Source organism: Lithobates pipiens, unplaced genomic scaffold (assembly GCF_037356315.1).
Source record: "Lithobates pipiens isolate NorthernLeopardFrog02 unplaced genomic scaffold, aLitPip1_a1.2 Scaffold_1, whole genome shotgun sequence".
In the NCBI taxonomy this organism is placed as follows: Eukaryota; Metazoa; Chordata; class Amphibia; order Anura; family Ranidae; genus Lithobates; species Lithobates pipiens.
The window spans coordinates 83,026,701-83,038,957 of record NW_027507685.1 but is presented as its reverse complement, the minus strand read 5'-3'; the positions used below and the strand labels follow the sequence as shown (position 1 = coordinate 83,038,957).

General features: G+C 52.4%; 1 protein-coding gene and 1 pseudogene across 1 annotated transcript; one reads left to right on the top strand and one right to left on the bottom strand.

Moving 5' to 3' along the window:
- Positions 1–527: 527 nt before the first annotated feature.
- Positions 528–6,043, bottom strand: LOC143942093 (acyl-coenzyme A thioesterase THEM4-like; annotated as a pseudogene).
- Positions 6,044–6,940: 897 nt separating this feature from the next.
- On the top strand, positions 6,941–9,834 carry LOC143941960 (acyl-coenzyme A thioesterase THEM4-like). The gene is made up of 5 exons (XM_077463354.1): positions 6,941–7,092; positions 7,182–7,335; positions 7,468–7,578; positions 7,789–7,913; positions 9,627–9,834. Exons 2-5 carry the CDS (start codon positions 7,184–7,186, stop codon positions 9,671–9,673), a joined length of 435 nt encoding a protein of 144 aa, XP_077319480.1. The 5' UTR covers positions 6,941–7,092; positions 7,182–7,183; the 3' UTR covers positions 9,674–9,834.
- Positions 9,835–12,257: the final 2,423 nt, after the last annotated feature.

The window sequence follows — 12,257 nt, the reverse complement described above, 5'->3', positions numbered from 1 at the left end:
GATCGCCGCTCTTCGTCGGCGCCTCGGCGGCCATTCTAAAAATTCAAAGCCCCGCCTCCGCCTCCGCCTGTGATAGGCGGAACACTGAATTTCCCAGCAGCCTGTGTTCCGCCTATCACGGACATCGTCTCATCCTTGTACTACGGACGAGGGATGAGACGATGTCCGTGATAGGCGGAACACAGGCTGCTGGGAAATTCAGTGTTCCGCCTATCACAGGCGGAGGCGGAGGCGGAGGCGGAGGCGCGGCTTTCAAATTGTAGTATGTCCCGCCGTCTGTCTGCTCGATACGCTGATCGAGCAGTCAGACGGCGATGACTCGAGTATAAGCCGAGGGGGGCACTTTCAGCCTCAAAAAGAGGCTGAAAATCTCGGCTTATACTCGAGTATATAGGTACATTATAAAAAAGAGTTCTCCCAGGAGGGTTTCTATGGTACGGGATCTGCTGCCCTCTAGTGACAGACAGGATACATTACAGTACAAAGTGCAGCTGCCCACCCAACAGAATCTGTAACATTTCCTGAGGTCTGAGATGTGCAAATTATAGTCGGGCTTCAGATTCTCCTGACTTCAACATAACGTACAAAGCTGGAGGAGAGAAAAAAAAAAAGTGTAAATTGTCAGAACAACAACAAGAGCAACAGAAAAGGCAGAGGAGGGAGGAGGAGGAGGAATGAGAGAGGAGCAGCAACAGAAAACAGCAGACAAGAAACCGGAATGGCAGAGAAGGAGGGAGAGAGGAGCAGCAACAGGATCAGCAGACAACAGGGATGGCAGAGGAGGGAGAGAGGAGCAGCGACAGGAACAGCAGAGGAGTAATGCCAGGATTGGCAGAGAAGGAGGGAGAGAGGAGCAACAGAGGAGAAACGCTAGGAATGGCAGAGAAGAAAGGGGAGCAGCAACAGGAACAGCAGACAACAAACAAGAGGAACAGAAGAGGAGCAACAGAGAAACAGCGCCAGGAACGGCAGACAAGAAACAAAAGGAATGACAGAGGAGCAACGCCAGAAAAGGAGGGAGAGAGGAGCACCAACAGCAGGGACAGAGGAGCAACACCAGGAATGGCAGAGGAGGAGGGACAGAGGAGCAATGACAAACGGCAGAGAAGCAACGTCAGGAACAGCAGAGGAGCAACACCAGGATTGGCAGAGAAGGAGGGAGAGAGGAGCAGTGACAGGAACAGCAGACAAAAGAAAACAGGAGTGGCAGAGGAGCAACGCTAGGAATGGCAGAGAAGGAAAGAGGAGCAGCAACAGGAACGGCAGAGGAGCAGCAACAGGAACAGCAGACAAGAAACAAGAGGAATGGCAGAGGAGCAAAGCCAGGAACGGGAAAGAGGAGAGAGGAGCAGCACCAGGAATGGCAGAGGAGGGAGAGAGAGGAGCAATGACAGAAACGGCAGAGAAGCAACGTCAGGAACAGCAGACAATGAAGAGGAACAGCAGAGGAGCAACTCTGGAGAAATGACAGGAGAGACAGAGGCGGAGCAGCAACAGAGGAACGGCAGAGAAGAGGAGAGGAGCAGCAACAAGGAGGGACAGAGGAGCAATGTCAGGAATGGCAGAGGAGCAGCAACAGGAACAGCAGGAGCAACAAAGGAGCAGTGTCAGGACCAGCAGACAAGAAACAAACAAAAAGGAATGGCAGAGGAGCAATGACAGGATTGCAGCGACCGGAACGGCAGACGAGCAGCGACAGGGAACGGCAGACGAGCAAGGAGGGAGAGAGGAGCAACAGACAAGAAACAAGAGGAATGGCAGAGGAGCAATGCTAGGAACGGCAAAGAAGGAGGGAGAGAGGAGCAGCAACAGCAGGGACAGAGGAGCAACAACAGAGGAGCAACACCAGGAATGACAGAGGAAGAGAGGAGCAATGACAGAAACGGCCAGAGAAGCAACGTCAGGAACAGCAGACAATGAAGAGGAACAGCAGAGGAGCAACGTCGGGAGCATGACAGGAGAGACAGAGGAGGAGCAGCAACAGAGGAACGGCAGACAAGAAGGAGAGAGGAGCAGCAACAAGGAGGGACAGAGGAGCAATGTCAGGAATGGCAGAGGGGCAGCAACAGGAACAGCAGACAAGAAACAGGAATGGCAGCGGAGCAACGCCAGCACCGGCAGAGGAGCAACAAAGGAGCAGAGTCAGGAACAGCAGACAAGAAACAGGAATGGCAGAGGAGGAGGGACAGAAGAGCAATGACAGGAGCGACAGATCAGAAACCACAGATGAGTGACAGGAGAGACAAGAGAGGAAGGAATGGAGTTACAGAATGAAGATTTCCCAGCAGTAGTCCTCACCGGTGGCCTCGCTGTGAAGCACATCGCTGTCATGACTGCGGACCTGGCATCTGGTGTAGAACTTTATGACCGTCGACCTTCTCCACTCGGCTGTCTATGAGGACTGTGGATCCCAGAGGAATCGGACTACAGACACAAAGAGAATCTCATTACACCTCTCCGCTATCACAGCTTCAGAACATCAACAACTCCTACCCCCCCCCCCCCCGCGAGAGTCTCCCCAATATTATTCTTCCCCTGTCACTACCACATCATCACCGCCAGCCATCGATTGTACAATCTCCTGACAACCATGTAGTGTCAGGTAGGTCCTCTTCTCCCCCTGGGCGCTTACCTCCGATAGTCGAGGTTCAGGTTGGCGGTCATAGCCCGGTCCGATGCTGTTTACAATTCCCGCCCCCACGGTGGAGTCTACGATGGTGGCGATGCAGCCCCCGTGTGTGTACCTAGAAGAAGGCAAGAGGGGACGCGAGAGGTGGAAGGAGAACAAGGAGAGCCCGAGGAACCAAAGATTCTGGTTAGGGTAGGCTCTGCGAAGAAAAAAAAAAAAAAGAAAAAAAAGAAAATAACGCTCACCCTGCGAGGCCCCCCAGATAGGGCCCGGGCTGGAATATGCAGACTGTCCTCTTCTCCGCCTCGTTATAGAACATACAATACTCGAAGCCGATTCCTTCCTGGTCCAGGTTCCTGGTGAAGAAACGAGTTTCCCCGTCGGCCTCCAGGCTCATACCTGTACAGGAGGAGGTCAGAGGTCACCAGATGAGCTTACACTCTAATGTCATCCCCCACCACAGCCAAACACTATTCTTATTCTTGTGCTCGATCTGCTGCCAGCGAACTCCTCGTAGGAGGAAGTCTCCTCCAGCTCGGGTCTCGGCTCAGCTCCTCGTACAGCCTCTTGGTTTCGGGGTTCCAGGTGGGGTTGGGCACGGCGTAGTCCCGCGGTTGGAGGGGCGGCCTGCAGATTTAAAAATAAATAAATAAACAGATGTCAGACCTGTGCCCTTCGCTTTGGCTTTTTCTATGATTGGGAGGGTTAAAAAGGAGACATTCTGGGTGGAGTCTTTGGTGGATATTCAGCCTATAGGAAGCAGATTTTTGGGATCAACCTCCCACTGACAGCGATCACCGTCCCGCGGTCAGGGTTGAGCGGCACTAGAGGCGTGTGCAGAACATTCAAATTTCTTATGTTACTTAATTTGTTTCTTACGTTACCAAATTTTGGTTTCAGAATTTTAAGTTAAAAATTTAAATTTTGTTTATTCATTTTCTGACGGATTCCACAATTTTTTGAAAAACAATTTGAACTCGTAAAAAACAAAAAATAAAAAAACAAAAAACAAAACAAAACAAAACAAAACCCAAAACAAAACACAAACACCACACGATCAATGATTCAAATTCTGTGTGAAGAAATAGCTGGTTGCTAAGGATCGGGCTGGGGGCGCCGTCCGCCACGTCCTTAGCAACCGACGACTCGTTGGCTGTCAGCGGGATTCCCACTGGACAGCTGAAACGTAAAAAACAAATGAGTGCTGGCAATAGAAAATCCTGGAAAAAAAAACAAACCCCCCCCCCCACCCCCCAACAACCAACCCTGCATGGGCACCAGCCCCCCCCCCCCCCCCCCCCCCCCGAATGGGGAAGAGGAATAAAAAAAAAAAAGCATAGGGGTCCGGACCTTTATCCAAGCATGCAACCCAGGAAAGGGGGAAGGGGGGGGGTGTATGAGCAAGTGCCCCCCACCCCCAAACCATACCAGGTCACCATACCAGGGCCCTGCCCTAAGCACCATGCTGATGGGGACAAGGGCCTCTTTCCAACAACCCTGGCTGGTGGTTGTGGGGGGGGGACCCCAGATCCCGCCCTACCCACCTATGTGAATGAGTATGGGTACATAGATCAAAAATAGTAAATAAAAAGTCCCCCCAGGCCCTTATCCGATGCAGACCGGGGGGCAGGCAAGGAAAGGGGGGGGGTATTAGCAAAAAAACAAAGGAGTCCCCCCCAGATCCCCACACTACCTCCAACTATGTGAATGAGTATGAGGTACGTAGTACCCCTACCCTTTCCACCCCAAAAAATTTAAAAATAAATAAAAAACCCTTTCGAAACGCTCCACGCTGTTGAATGTCCGACGGTTCTTACATGGCTAAGGGGTGGCCCTGCCCCTGTGACATCACCAACCAGGTAACGCTGGGCTGTTGATGTCACAAAGGGGTGGGGTGTTTACATTTCAGCGAGTAGGGAAGCCCGCTGACAGCTGATGACTCATTGGTTGTTTAAGGAGGCGGCGGCGGCGGCGGCCACCCCCCCCCCCCTTTAGCAACCAGCTATTTCTTGACACAGAATTCGAATCGGTTGACCTTTTTGTTTCTCCCCCTCCCCCCAACGATCCGAATCCAAGTCGTACATAAATAATTTGGAATGGGTGAGAAACGATGAACGTAAATTAAATTTCAACAAAAATGTGTTACCATTTCATCTCCGAGATTCAGATACATCCGAATGGCTACAAATGTATCCAAATTTATATCCAGAGAGGCATAGTGTCTATGGGGCTCCGTCCGGCAGCAGAGCGCGCACATTAGGTGGCATGCCCCTCCCCCACTGGGGACACTCCAGGTGGTTAACCCCTCCCCAACCAATCAGTACTCACAGGGAATAGGTGTTCATGCTCTACCCTGGCGGCGGCGGTGGAGGCGTGGCGGCAGACGGCAGCGCCGCCCTGGATGATCCTGGAGATTTCGTACAGCATGGTGCCTGAGAGAGGAGACAGGAAGGAGATGAGACTGGGGACACCGACATCAATCTATACATTATCCCCCACACTGGAGGAGTACTACATATCCCAGCATGTCCCCCCCCCACACACACACACACACACACACACACACACACACACCAGAGCACTACCTATCCCAGCATGTCCCCTCCCCCACACCAGAGCACTACATATCCCAGCATGTCCCCACCCCCACACCGGGGAACTACATATCCCAGCATGTCCCCCACCCCCCACACAGAGCACTACATATCCCAGCATGTCCCCGCCCCCACACCAGAGCACTACATATCCCAGCATGTCCCCTCCCCCACACCGGAGCACTACATATCCAGAATGTCCCCTCCCCCACACCGGAGTACTACATATCGCAGCATGTCCGTCCCCCCACACCGGAGCACTACATAATCCCAGCATGTCCCCTCCCCCACACCGGAGCACTACAATATCCCAGCATGTCCCCTCCCCCACACCAGAGCACTACATATCCCAGCATGTCCCCTCCCCCACACCAGAGCACTACATATCCCAGCATGTCCCTCCCCCACACCAGAGCACTACATATCCCAGCATGCTCTGTGTATCCTTCCTCCACCTAGAACTGAACTACAAAGTCCCAGCAAAGCCCACAAAGCTCCAGAACTCAGCCCCCCTCACCTGCTGGGAGTTGTGATTCTTTTGCTGCTTTAGACCAAAACAACTCCCCCTGCCAACCTCCTCTCCAAACCCCTTCCATTCCACCAATGTCCCTTTTATCAGCATCTTCCAGGACTCGTCTCTATTCACACCTGTCCCTGATTCCGGAGACATTTTCCTGAAGCCTCCGCCTGGAGAAAATCTCCGCCCACTTGAGTATGATTTTTCACCACCACTTAATATTCAGAGGCATGTTATTAGGGTGGGCGGGGCTGCTGCTGACGTCCTGAGCATCTGTTCAGCTCCGCCCGCCCACCAGCATTTCTGTGTCTATAATTTTTTACCACCGCTGAACTTACGATCTTGCGCATGCGCCGTTCAGATCACGGACTTGGCGCATGCGCAGTAAAGACCCGGCGTCAGCTGTTAGAGTGACGGAGCCTCACCGGAAGTGACGGGTGAGCGAAATTCACGGGTCGCATGAAATTTTATAACACCGGTGTTATAAAATTTCATGCGACCCGTGAATTTCTTTTTGAATTTTTTTTTTTATTCCTCTTCCCCATCGGGGGGGGGGGGGGGCTGGTGCCCATGCAGGGTTGGTTGTTGGGGGGGCGGGGGGGGGGGGGGGGGGGTTTTCCAGGATTTTCTATTGCCAGCACTCATTTGTTTTTTACGTTTCAGCTGTCAGTGGGGAATCCCGCTGACAGCCAACGAGTCGTCGGTTGCTAAGGACGTGGCGGACGGCGCCCCCAGCCCGATCCTTAGCAACCAGCTATTTCTTCACACAGAATTTGAATCATTGATCGTGTGGTGTTTGTGTTTTGTTTTGGGTTTTGTTTTGTTTTGTTTTGTTTTTTGTTTTTTTATTTTTTGTTTTTTACGAGTTCAAATTGTTTTTCAAAAAATTGTGGAATCCGTCAGAAAATGAATAAACAAAATTAAAATTTTTAACTAAAATTCTGAAACCAAAATTTGGTAACGTAAGAAACAAATTAAGTAACATAAGAAATTTGAATGTTCTGCACACGCCTCTAGTGCCGCTCACACCCTGACCGCGGGACGGTGATCGCTGTCAGTGGGAGGTGATCCCAAAAATCTGCTTCCTATAGGCTGAATATCCACCAAAGACTCCACCCAGAATGTCTCCTTTTTAACCCTCCCAATCATAGAAAAGCCAAAGCGAAGGGCACAGGTCTGACATCTGTTTATTTATTTATTTTTAAATCTGCAGGCCGCCCTCCAACCGCGGGACTACGCCGTGCCCAACCCCACCTGGAACCCCGAAACCAAGAGGCTGTACGAGGAGCTGAGCCGAGACCCGAGCTGGAGGAGACTTCCCTCCTACGAGGAGTTCGCTGGCAGCAGATCGAGTACAAGAATAAGAATAGTGTTTGGCTGTGGTGGGGGATGACATTAGAGTGTAAGCTCCTCTGGTGACCTCTGACCTCCTCCTGTACAGGTATGAGCCTGGAGGCCGACGGGGAAACTCGTTTCTTCACCAGGAACCTGGACCAGGAAGGAATCGGCTTCGAGTATTGTATGTTCTATAACGAGGCGGAGAAGAGGACAGTCTGCATATTCCAGCCCGGGCCCTATCTGGGGGGCCTCGCAGGGTGAGCGTTATTTTCTTTTTTTTTTTCTTTTTTTTTTTTCTTCGCAGAGCCTACCCTAACCAGAATCCTTTGGTTCCTCGGGCTCTCCTTCTTCTCCTTCCACCTCTCGCGTCCCCTCTTGCCTTCTTCTAGGTACACACACGGGGGCTGCATCGCCACCATCGTAGACTCCACCGTGGGGGCGGGAATTGTAAACAGCATCGGACCGGCTATGACCGCCAACCTGAACCTCGACTATCGGAGGTAAGCGCCCAGGGGGGAGAAGAGGACCTACCTGACACTACATGGTTGTCAGGAGATTGTACAATCGATGGCTGGCGGTGATGATGTGGTAGTGACAGGGGAAGAATAATATTGGGGAGACTCTCGCGGGGGGGGGGGGGGGTAGGAGTTGTTGATGTTCTGAAGCTGTGATAGCGGAGAGGTGTAATGAGGTTCTCTTTGTGTCTGTAGTCCGATTCCTCTGGGATCCACAGTCCTCATAGACAGCCGAGTGGAGAAGGTCGACGGTCATAAAGTCTGCACCAGATGCCAGGTCCGCAGTCATGACAGCGATGTGCTTCACAGCGAGGCCACCGGTGAGGACTACTGCTGGGAAATCTTCATTCTGTAACTCCATTCCTTCCTCTCTTGTCTCTCCTGTCACTCATCTGTGGTTTCTGATCTGTCGCTCCTGTCATTGCTCTTCTGTCCCTCCTCCTCTGCCATTCCTGTTTCTTGTCTGCTGTTCCTGACTCTGCTCCTTTGTTGCTCCTCTGCCGGTGCTGGCGTTGCTCCGCTGCCATTCCTGTTTCTTGTCTGCTGTTCCTGTTGCTGCCCCTCTGCCATTCCTGACATTGCTCCTCTGTCCCTCCTTGTTGCTGCTCCTCTCTCCTTCTTGTCTGCCGTTCCTCTGTTGCTGCTCCTCCTCTGTCTCTCCTGTCATTGCTCCCGACGTTGCTCCTCTGCTGTTCCTCTTCATTGTCTGCTGTTCCTGACGTTGCTTCTCTGCCGTTTCTGTCATTGCTCCTCTCTTCCTCTGTCATTCCTGGTGTTGCTCCTCTGTTGTTGCTCCTCTGTCCCTGCTGTTGCTGCTCCTCTCTCCCTCCTTCTTTGCCGTTCCTAGCATTGCTCCTCTGCCATTCCTCTTGTTTCTTGTCTGTTGGTCCTCTCTCCCTCCTTGCTCGTCTGCCATTCCTGTCGCTGCTCGTCTGCCGTTCCGGTCACTGCCAATCCTGTCATTGCTCCTCTGCCATTCCTTTTTGTTTGTTTCTTGTCTGCTGGTCCTGACACTGCTCCTTTGTTGCTCCTCTGCTGTTCCTGTTGCTGCTCCTCTGCCATTCCTGACATTGCTCCTCTGTCCCTCCTTGTTGCTGCTCCTCTCCTTCTTCTCTGCCGTTCCTCTGTTGCTGCTCCGCCTCTGTCTCTCCTGTCATTTCTCCCGACGTTGCTCCTCTGCTGTTCCTCTTCATTGTCTGCTGTTCCTGACGTTGCTTCTCTGCCGTTTCTGTCATTGCTCCTCTCTCTCCCTCCTCTGCCATTCCTGGTGCTGCTCCTCTCTCCCTCTTTCCCGTTCCTGGCTTTGCTCCTCTGCCATTCCTCTTGTTTCTTGTCTGCTGTTCCTGTTGCTGCTCCTCTGCCGTTCCTGTTGCTGCTCCTCTTTCCTTCTCTGCCATTCCTAGCGTTGCTCCTCTGCCACTCCTGTTTCTTTGTCTGCTGTTCCTGTCACTGCTCCTCTCTCCCTCCTTCTCTGCCAATCCTGGTGTTGCTCCTCTGCTGTTCCTGACGTTGCTTCTCTGCCGTTTGTCATTGCTCCTCTGTCCCTCCTCCTCTGCCATTCCTGGTGTTGCTCCTCTGTCCCTGCTGTTGGTGCTCCTCTCTCCCTCCTTTTCTGGCGTTGCTCCTCTGTCATTCCTTTTGTTTCTTGTCTGCCGTTCCTGGCGCTGTTTCTCTGTTGCTCCTCTTCTGTTCCTCTTGTTTGTTGTCTGCTGTTCCTGTTGCTGCTCCCCTTTCTTCTCTGCCATTCCTAGCGTTTCTCCTCTGTTGCTCCTCTCTCCCTCCTTCTCTGCCAATCCTGGCATTACTCCTCTGCTGTTCCTGTCGCTGCTCCTCTCTCCCTCCTCTGCCATCCCTGTTGTCTGCTGATCCTGTTGCTGCTCCTCTCTCCCTCCTTCTCTGCCATTCCGGTTTCTTGTCTGCTGTTTCTGTTGCTGCTCCTCTCTCATTCCTCCTCCTCCTCCCTCCTCTGCCTTTTCTGTTGCTCTTGTTGTTGTTCTGACAATTTACACTTTTTTTTTTTTTCTCTCCTCCAGCTTTGTACGTTATGTTGAAGTCAGGAGAATCTGAAGCCCGACTATAATTTGCACATCTCAGACCTCAGGAAATGTTACAGATTCTGTTGGTTGGCAGCTGCACTTTGTACTGTAATGTATCCTGTCTGTCACTAGAGGGCAGCAGATCCCGTACCATAGAAACCCTCCTGGGAGAACTCTTTTTATAATGTACCGTATATACTCGAGTATAAGCCGAGATTTTCAGCCTCTTTTTTGAGGCTGAAAGTGCCCCCCTCGGCTTATACTCGAGTCATCGCCGTCTGACTGCTCGATCAGCGTATCGAGCAGACAGACGGCGGACATACTACAATTTGAAAGCCGCGCCTCCGCCTCCGCCTCCGCCTGTGATAGGCGGAACACTGAATTTCCCAGCAGCCTGTGTTCCGCCTATCACGGACATCGTCTCATCCTCGTCCGTAGTACGAGGATGAGACGATGTCCGTGATAGGCGGAACACAGGCTGCTGGGAAATTCAGTGTTCCGCCTATCACAGGCGGAGGCGGAGGCGGGGCTTTTGAATTTTAGAATGGCCGCCGAGGCGCCGACGAAGAGCGGCGATCCTGGCAAGGCACGGGACGGAGGCAAGGCAAGGCACGGCACGGGACGGGACGGAGGCAAGGCACGACACGGGACGGAGGCAAGGCACGGCACGGGACGGAGGCAAGGAGGCAAGGCACGGCACGGGACGGAGGCAAGGAGGCAACACGGCTCGGGACACAGGTAGGCTGGACACACACACACACACACACACACACACACACGGACACACACACACAGGGATGGATGGATGGAGACACACACACACAGGGATGGATGGATGGATGGATGGAGACACACACACACAGGGATGGATGGATGGATGGAGACACACACACACAGGGATGGATGGATGGATGGAGACACACACACACAGGGATGGATGGATGGATGGAGACACACACACACAGGGATGGATGGATGGACACACACACACACACAGGGATGGATGGATGGATGGACACACACACACACAGGGATGGATGGATGGATGGACACACACACACACAGGGATGGACGGACACACAGGGATGGACGGACACACAGGGACGGACACACACACAGGGATGGACAGGCATGTCTCACCCTCGGCTTATACACGAGTCAATAAGTTTGCCAGTTTTTTTGGGGGTAAATTGGGGGCCTCGGCTTATATTCGGGTCGGCCTATACTCGAGTATATACGGTACTCACCGCTCTCTTGGATCGATCTTTTGTAGCGGTCCCTTTTTCTAGGTGCAATGACCTCAAACCCGCCCCCACCATGTACCCGTTTTTGTACAGCCCTGTTCTTTATGACTCCTCCCAACCAAATGTAATTAATAATCGTTCATAATTATTGTATGTGACGTTTATTTAAACTGAATAAATACAGAAAATATTTTCACAGCATTTCAAGTGTTGCAAATACCTTCATTGTATCTTCTTTTTACTGAGGTCATGTGACCGTCCTCCTCCTGCGCTGTCCGATAGGTGGGCGGAGCAAAGTGGTACCATGTGACACATCTTCCCTGTAGACACCGTTGCAGTGTTACCCGTCCTTCTCCCCCCCCCCCCCCACACACAGAGCCGATCGGCGCCCTTGCACTCACATGGACTCATTGTTAAGAAAATAACATATAAAAAGATTAAAATATCACTTAAAAAACAAAAAACAAACAAAAAACAAAACAAATCATCACACGGGCAAAGGTGGCTCTGCGGGACCCTGGAAGGGGGTGGAAAACCAAGGAAAAAGGAGAATTTAGAGATATTGGAAATGAAGAGGTAACGGCAGACCTGGTAAGTGCCGAGATCTGCAACATTGCTTATGATTTTTTTTTTTTTAAGGTTTAATCGCGCTCTCTCTCTGACACTCGCACTCTCTCCAGAGCTGCAACCCCCCCCCATCCCCAATTATATTAGTGTATTATCTGAGAGAGGATGACCAGAAATAGTCTATTATGGGAGAAATGTGATTGATACAAATACAGGAAGAGCTGTCAGGGGCTCCGCATCAATTCCCCCCCCCCCCAACACTACATAACCCAGCAGGCCCAGTGTACCCTCCCCCCAAACCAGAGCACTAAAAGTCCCAGGAGGACCAGAGCTTGAGCGCAAGTGCCGGGAGGACCAGAGCCGGACCACAAGTCCTGGGACGACCAGAGATTAGGCGGAAGTCCCGGGAGGAGCAGAGCCGGACCACAAGTCCCGGGAGGAGCAGAGATTAAGCGCAAGTCCCATGAGGAGCGGAGCCGGACCACAAGTCCCGGGAGGAGCAGAGATTAGGCGCAAGTCCCCGGGAAGACCAGAGCCGGACCGCAAATCGTGGGAGGAGCAGAGATTAAGCGCAAGTCCTGGGAGGAGCGGAGCCGGACCACAAGTCCCGGGAGGAGCAGAGATTAAGGGCAAGTCCCGGGAGGAGCAGAGATTAAGGGCAAGTCCCGGGAGGAGCAGAGATTAAGGGCAAGTCCCGGGAGGAGCGGAGCCGGACCACAAGTCCCAGGAGGAGCAGAGATTAAGGGCAAGTCCCGGGAGGAGCAGAGATTAAGGGCAAGTCCCGGGAGGAGCAGAGATTAAGGGCAAGTCCCGGGAG

Coding starts and splice junctions, on each gene's coding strand:
- LOC143941960 (XM_077463354.1), top strand. CDS start 7,184: ATGAGCCTGGAGGCCGACGGGGAAACTCGTTTCTTCACCAGGAACCTG. Junction 7,336..7,467: donor TATCTGGGGGGCCTCGCAGG/GTGAGCGTTATT, acceptor GCCTTCTTCTAG/GTACACACACGGGGGCTGCA. Junction 7,579..7,788: donor CTGAACCTCGACTATCGGAG/GTAAGCGCCCAG, acceptor TTGTGTCTGTAG/TCCGATTCCTCTGGGATCCA.